The sequence below is a fragment of the Fukomys damarensis genome, unplaced genomic scaffold (assembly GCF_012274545.1).
Source record: "Fukomys damarensis isolate Sample0158 unplaced genomic scaffold, DMR_v1.0_HiC HiC_scaffold_5, whole genome shotgun sequence".
NCBI lineage: Eukaryota > Metazoa > Chordata > Mammalia > Rodentia > Bathyergidae > Fukomys > Fukomys damarensis.
This window is the reverse complement of record NW_022900917.1, coordinates 62229445-62237020: the sequence shown is the minus strand read 5'-3', so window position 1 is coordinate 62237020 and position 7576 is coordinate 62229445. Positions and strand designations below refer to the sequence as shown.

General features: G+C 40.4%; 2 protein-coding genes across 7 annotated transcripts in view; both read left to right on the top strand.

Moving 5' to 3' along the window:
* The window catches only part of Kdm5a (lysine demethylase 5A), a 123694-nt gene extending 119003 nt beyond the window's left edge, over positions 1-4691 (top strand). Inside the window, exon 29 of the mRNA XM_033760742.1 lies at positions 4670-4691. The gene's annotated coding sequence lies outside the window, so the exon portion shown is untranslated. The remainder of the gene's footprint in view (positions 1-4669) is intronic.
* Positions 1-7576, top strand: part of Slc6a13 (solute carrier family 6 member 13) — a 60468-nt gene that overhangs the window by 29639 nt on the left and 23253 nt on the right. For all 6 annotated transcript variants that reach the window (XM_010630333.3, XM_010630332.1, XM_033760744.1 and 3 more), the window contains 2 exons: positions 4670-4804; positions 6879-7019. In XM_010630333.3, the coding sequence (XP_010628635.1) occupies positions 4670-4804; positions 6879-7019 (276 nt within the window). The remainder of the gene's footprint in view (positions 1-4669; positions 4805-6878; positions 7020-7576) is intronic.

Here is a 7576-nt window from a genome sequence, read left to right as displayed (position 1 = left end):
TTCTTTTTTTTTTTTTTTTTTTTTTTGGTGTTTCCAGTGGTTTACCCTTTCTGTCACCAGTTAACTCCCCATCTTCCAGGGAAAACAAGCTTCTACAGAGAACAGGTCCAAGGATTTCACCTTGCCACCTTGTTTTTGCCAAAGACTGATGCTTCTTTATCAAAGGACATTTTGCTGTTCATTTGTGGAAGCATGCTGCAGAGAATGGAAATTATTTAGATTGATTTGACACCCCTTCCTTCTGATTTAGTGATTTATTTAAACCCACAGCTCTCAGATTGGGGCTTGAGTTCATAGGGATGACAGCAATGTTCTGTGCAAGTCCCAGAGAAGGATGTGGGGACACTCCAGGGAAACATCATACTTAGGTAATGTACCCTACCAGCCTGCTTCTGGAATCCTCTAAGTCCACAGCTTCACAGAGCCACTTTGTGCTTGGGGAGGGGATGATAAAGAAGGAACTTAGCATTTGTTCAGTAAGAAAGTCAGGAATGAAAAAGCCCCAAAGCATATCTTTAGTTTCAAACTAATATAAGTGGTGTCTTCTTTGGTTTCTTTCAGCTTTAACATTTGGTAGATCTAATTTGAAGTTCCAGAGAGGAAAAGGCAAAGGAGATAGAAGTATGGGTAAGCAGGACATGGTGGTGCACACCTGTTGTCCCAGCATTCAGGAGGCTGAAGCAGGAGAATTGTTGTGACTATCTAGCCAGACCCTGTCTCCAAAAAGGGGGTAGGGTGGGGATTTAGCTCAGAGGCACTGTTCCTGCCTTGCAAGTGCAAGGTCCTGAGTTTGATCACCAGTACTGAAAAAAAAAAGAAGATGGGTAAACAGTTGATAACCAGGGAGCTGAGATAGTGTTAGGAGGAAGCCATTTAATGTCAGAAGCAGTAAGTAGGACTTTTAGGCAGCTAGTGGGAGGAGCTCATTCAGTCATTCTTAGATACACATCTCCTTCCCTGTCATCTAGGATCATGGCCTGTCTGTCCCCAGTTTCTGCCTCACCCCACAGCTTTCTAGAGTCTCGTTTGTCCCTTGTGTAGGCATATAGCCAACTGAGCCCTGCACTGCACGTTATTCAACAACAAATATTTACTGAGTACCTAGCAAAGGCCAGGAATTGCTTTGTGTGGTTGCGATGCATCTATAAACACAATGGACCAGTGCCTTGTCCTTATGGGGCTTACATTATAGAGGAGGGAGACAGAAAGTACACAATAAACACCGTATATCAGAAGTTAATGACTACTATGGAAAAGGAACAAACAGCTGGGAAAGGGGATCAGGAGTGTCAGTATGGGTGGTGCGGTTGGAGTAGGCTTCATTAGCAAGTCTGAGCAAAGGCTTGCAAGGGTGAGCCTGGTGTGTGGATACTGGGTAAAACTGTTCCAGGAAGAGTAAAGCAAAGTTTAATGGTCTTAAGAAAGAGGATGAGGGCTGGAGATTTAGCTCAGTGGCACTCTACCTGCCTTGCAAGGTCATGAGTTTGATCCTCAGTACCAAAAAAAAAAAAAAAGAAAGGAAGGAAGGAAGGATGACTACTGGCTTGTTTCAGGAGCCCCAGGAGGCCAGGGAGTATGGAGTAGGAGGAATGAATAGAACTATGGTCGGAGAAGCACAAGAGCATAGGGGTCAAAAGCAGCTACAGCCTTGTTGACCATTATAAGACTCTGGTGATATGCAAAGTTGGAGCACAGTTTTGGGCAGAAGTGGCATGATCTTACACTTTAAATTAATCTCTCTGGCTACTGTATTGAGAATTGATTATAAGGAAATAAGAGCTGATATGGACTAATGACACGGCTAAAAGTCATGGGGCCAATTTTGTTTCTTTTTATAACTGTTAGCTTTACCCAAACACCCAGATCCTGCATACTCTAGACCCGGGCCTCCAATGAGGGCCTCACTGGACTCTGGCCACTGGCAGACTTGGTTCCTCAGCACCCAGAACACCTCAGGGGGACTGAAGTCCCCCCATGAGATATGTGGAATCTGAACAGCTCTCATCACCTCCATTGCTATCACTCTGTCTGAGGAATCCAGGAACTTAACCTGAGCCACTAGAAGTAAAGGGTTACCATTTACTGAGACATGGAAGACTGTGAGAAGAGCAGATTTTGAAAGAAAAATGAGCTGCATTTTAGGAATGTTGAATTGAGATATCTATTAGATATTCAAATAGAGCAATCAGGTAGTACAACACGTGAATTGTAGTTTGTGAGAAAGATCTGGCTGTAGACAAAAATTTGATAGTGTAAGAAAAGAGATCAAGAACCTTGTGGGATCTGGGAGAACAAGAGGAACCAGCAAGCAGACAGAGGAGAGAAAATCAATGAAAACTAAGAGCAGTAAGTGTTTTGAAAAGCCAAGTAAAGAAATTATATCAGTAAGAAAGTGGACTTTAGGGCTCCCTGGTCTACATATGGATCCCCTTTGGTCTCTGTCCCACCCCCGACCCCTTCCCCACTTCCAGGGCCAGTCAGTGTAGACTCTGTGCTCTGGCAGGCCACCTTGTACTCAGAGAGGCAGAGAGGAGCACAGTTGACCACTGCAGTTAAGCATCAGTTTCGTGTGTTGGGATAGAGCAAGCTGCGCAGATGTGGGAGAAGCTTGAGCTGGGCTGAAAACTACTCTTTTTTTTGTTCTGGGGACTGAACCCAAGGCCTTTTACTTACTAGACAAGCACTCTTCCACTGAGCTACATCTTCATCCCTCTGATCATTAATTCTATTTTTTCTCTTTTATTTTGGATAGTTTCTACTATAGTTTAAGCTATATATATCTATATATCTATATCTATATATCTATCTATATATATATCTATATATATATATATAGATATATATATAGATATATAGATCTATCTATATGTCCCCACCAAGAGATGGAGTCTCTCTATGTTGTCCAGGATGCTCTCAAACTTCTGAGCTCATGTGATTCTTCTGTCTCAGCCTCCTGAGTAGTTGGGACCACAGGCATATGCCCTTCTTCCTGGAAAATCCACTAATCTCTGCTCCAACCTTTTTTTGGAGGGTGGTGCCACAGATCAAACCCAGGTCTTTGGTCATGGTAAGCATGTGCTGTACCACTAAGATACACATGCCCAGGCCCAAGCCAGCCCCTCCACTAATCTTTTCTTCTTTATACCTGTGGCATCAATCCTATCTAATGTTTTTTTTTTTTATTTCACACATTGCAGTTTTATTGCTAGAAGTTTTATTTGGGTCTTTTTCAGCATCTTTCATGTCTTTAACTTTTTGTATATGTAACATAATTACAATAACTTTTTAAATGTCTTCCTCTGCTATTTCTAACATCTGTGTAAGTTATGGGTCAAACTCGATTGATTTATATACTTTAGAGTAGTATTTTTCTACCTTTATTTGGTAATTTTTTATTGGATTCCAGTCTTGGTGAAATTTTTGCTTTATTGGTTGCAAGGTATATAGTTTTCTATTTCTACAAATATCCACCCCCCCAACCCAACCCCCATTTGTCAATACTGAGATTGAACGTAGAGAGCTCTGAGCAACGTCCCAACCTTTTTTATTTTTTAATTTTGATACAGAGTCTTGCTAAGTTGCCCAGGCTGGCCATGAAGTTGCTCAGCCTCCCAAGTGCCTGGGATTACAAAAATATTTCTTTAAATATTCTTGAGCTATATTATGGAATCAGTGAGGGCTCTTAATCCTTTTGCATTTTTGCAGTCAGGACTGGAGTTGTGTTCAGCTTAGGGCTAACTATCTTCCATTTCGACAGGAATGCTTTTCTGCATACTCTACCCAATGTTGGGCAAATCTTGAGATTATTTAGCCTTGTTTCCTGGCACATACACTGTATGAGCAGAATTATTTTTAATCTTTTTGAGTAGTTCTTTCCCTATGTCAGTTTCTTTTCTCACATATATGTGTTGATCAGCCCTCAGTTGAAAGTTTGAGAGACTATGCAGATGTCTGGGCTTTCCTCTCTGTGAAGTTTCCTATTATCTGGATTCTTCTCTGATAGCAGATGGAGATCCATGGTAGATAAAACACCAGCATTTTGGACATCCATAGTCTTGTCTCAGCCAATGAATATGAAAACAAAAACAGAAAGATGACTAAACACAAAGGTTACTAAAGAGAAATCTGACTTCAACTTGCCGAAAGTCCCTGCCTGACATTAAGAGCAATACTTTCTGGGCTGGGGATTTGTCTCAGTGCTTCTGCCACCTGCCTTGCAAGCTCAAGGACCTGAGTTCTATCCCCGGTACCAAAAAAAAAAAAAAAAAAAAAAAAAAAAAAAAAAAAAAAAGAGCAATACTTTCTTTGAAAATAATTATGGGCAATAGGCTGTGCTAATGGTCCTGGATATTAACCATTCAGTGTCATCCATGACGTTGTTTTTTAGTAGTACATATTTCATGTTCATTGGAGAGCAAACCTTAGTAGGTATAGATTGAAACTGCACAGTGAAAAAAGGCGTGGGATGCACAGCTCCTAGGTAACTCGGTAACTCTAGATCCCAGCAGTGGTTCCAGATATCTAGATAGATGTCTCCTGCAGTTTTTCATGCTCCCCACTCCCGGAACTCTGATAGGCAGTGTGGATGGTAATGGACCACCACCAGAAGTTTAAGTGAACTATGAAGAAGATGTTTCCCAGCAGATGATAGCTTGTGTTCTACCCACAGGTGCCTTTTTTATCCCCTATCTCATCTTCCTCTTCACCTGTGGCATTCCTCTCTTCTTCCTGGAGACAGCACTGGGCCAGTACACGAGCCAGGGGGGCATCACAGCCTGGAGGAAGATCTGCCCTATCTTTGAGGGTGAGTGACTCTGTGGCTGATTCCAGGGTATTTTCACTAGTGCTTATAAACCTTACTCGGGATAAGTGAGTGGTGAGCAGCAGTTCTGAGATTAAAATAAAACTCTGAGTCTCTATGGTAAACCTTTGGTTTATGGGCTGAATACAGAGGGAGGCACCTGGCCTATCAGAGGATGAAGGAGAAATAGGGATGAGGATGTGCAAAGGCTTTAGGTTAAATAAGCAGTGTGCAAGGCTAGCTTAGATATATTTAGTTATTATTACAACGATTTTATGTTTTTAAAGTCATTCAACCAATTACGAAACATTTAAAAATAATTTTAAATGAGAAAAAATATTTCATTAAAAGTTCTACCATCTTGACCCAATAACTTTAAAATTTATGGTGTTTCATTGTTTCACTGTATAGAATTTTCTCCAAATTTTTATTTTGAAATAATTGCAGATTTACAGGAAGTTACAAAAATAATACGAAGAAGTCCTGTGTGTCCTTTATTTAGTTTTTCCCCATTGGTAACATTTTATATAACTATAGTATAATGGCAAAGTCTGGATATTGGCATGGTGCTATCCATAGATTTTATTCAGAGTTTGGCAATTTCCTGTGCTCTCATTAGTGTACGGTGTGGATAATCCTGTGTAATTTTGTAAGATATGTAGATCTGGATAGTCACTGCCACTTATCAAGAAACCCACTGTTGCATCACTATACAGGTCTCCTTCAACCTACCCTTTATCATCACATTCACCCTACCCATCCCTGACCTTTGGCAACCTCTATTAAGTTATCTATCTATACTTTTGTCATTTTGAGACTGTCATATAAATGCACTCATGCAGGATGTAACCATTTGTAGTTGGTTTTTTGCTCAGCACAATGTCCTTCATATCCATCAGTCTATTCAGTTTGTTTCATACATCAGTAACAGCTCACTGATTTCCACTCGATGAGTACGATGTACCACAGATTGTTTAATCATTTATTCATTGAGGAGCATTTGAGCTGTTTCCAGTTTTGGAGGATTTCAAACCTTTCTCTTTCTATGGAGTTTATAATCTATTAATATGAAATATGCACAGTTTATTTTCTTTTTCAGTTAATTTTATTTTCCATTTCTCCATGATACTCATCTAATGATTTATAAATTTCCATCAGTAGGTATATCAAAATTGACTTAATAGGTCTCTGAATCTTTTTTATTATTTTCTCTTGGTTGTAAATTTTTAATATTCTGCTATCATGTATATTTGTTTAGATAATTTCCCTACCTTTGGAGTTATTTCTTTGGGAAAAATTGCTAGGATTAATAATACTGGATGCAAATGGATAATCAACTTAGCATCCCTTGATCTGGTTTATTACATTGTATTAATGACACAGACAGTGACAATGACACCAGGTGTGAGTAGTCATCTTTTTCTGTATCTTGGATTCTATTGGTGGTTCTCAAACTTTGTTCATTGAGCTCACCTAAGGACCTTTGATGTGACCTTCTGTGGCCCATGCTACATCTTCAGAGGTTGTGATTTAAGTGGTCTGAGGTCTAGTCTAGGTTTTGGAATATTGTAAAATTCCTGGGCCATTCTGATATGCAGGCAGCATGGAAGCCCCTGAGTTACACCCATTGTAAAAACTTCACTAAGGTTGTAACCACAGAATGGTGTCTCATCACTATGTCATTTTACACACCAGTAATTAAAAAGGATGAATATTATATTTTAAAAGTGTTCATTCATGATTTGCATTTCCTCCTTTGCAAATTGTCTCTGATCTTGTGGTTTTATGTTTCAGAAACATATGAGACTAATTCTGGGAATCATTGATTATTGGTATTATGGAGCATTTAAAAAATAACTCTGAATCAGTGACCTTTCAGAACCTGATGGAGATGAGACAGCACAGGAAGGGGCCAAGAGAAACAGAAAGCAAGAGAGAAGCCCTCATATGGTCTGGGAACAAGGGCCACAGCATTTCTCACTGTAGGACAGCAGAGAACAAGCCCTTCCCTAACCACTAGGGTCAGTGTGGGAAATCTGTGCCATGTCCCCAGCTCAATTCTGCAGTTTCCCTCCAGGCATCGGCTATGCCTCCCAGGTGATTGTCATGCTCCTCAACATCTACTACATCATCGTCCTGGCCTGGGCCTTCTTCTACCTCTTCAGCAGCTTCACCACTGACCTGCCCTGGGGAAGCTGCCACCATGAGTGGAACACAGGTGAGGTCACATTAGAGAGCCACTTCCTCAGCTTGCCCTGACACATAAGCAGGAATGGGAGTGCCCTTCTGTCCCAAGAAACCCATTCCCCAGACTTAACTTATAGAAATTGGCCAAGTAGATCATGGAGAACTCACCTCAAGAATAAGAGCAAGGAGGGGCCGGGGATTTAGCTCAGTGGTTCCGCCACCTACCTCGCAAGTGCAAGGTCCCGAGTTCGATCCCCAGTATCCTCCTGCCAAAGAGAATGAGGAGCTGTAGAGTGCTTGTCTTGCACAAGTGTGAGGCCATAGGTTTGATCCCCGCACAATAACAAGTAAAAAAGTAAGAAGTCGCCACTATCACAAATGTCACAGGCTGTTTTCTTTTAGAAATAAATTGATGTATTCAATTCATATATTATGCCAATCGAACTAATTTTTAAATTTCAATTTGAAATATGACTAGTTTGATATATGTGCCTATTATTTGTTCATTTATTTGTTTCTCATGTCTTCTTTTTGATACTATTTTAGGTCTTTCAATTTTATAATTTATCTGGGCTTGACAAGGGAATT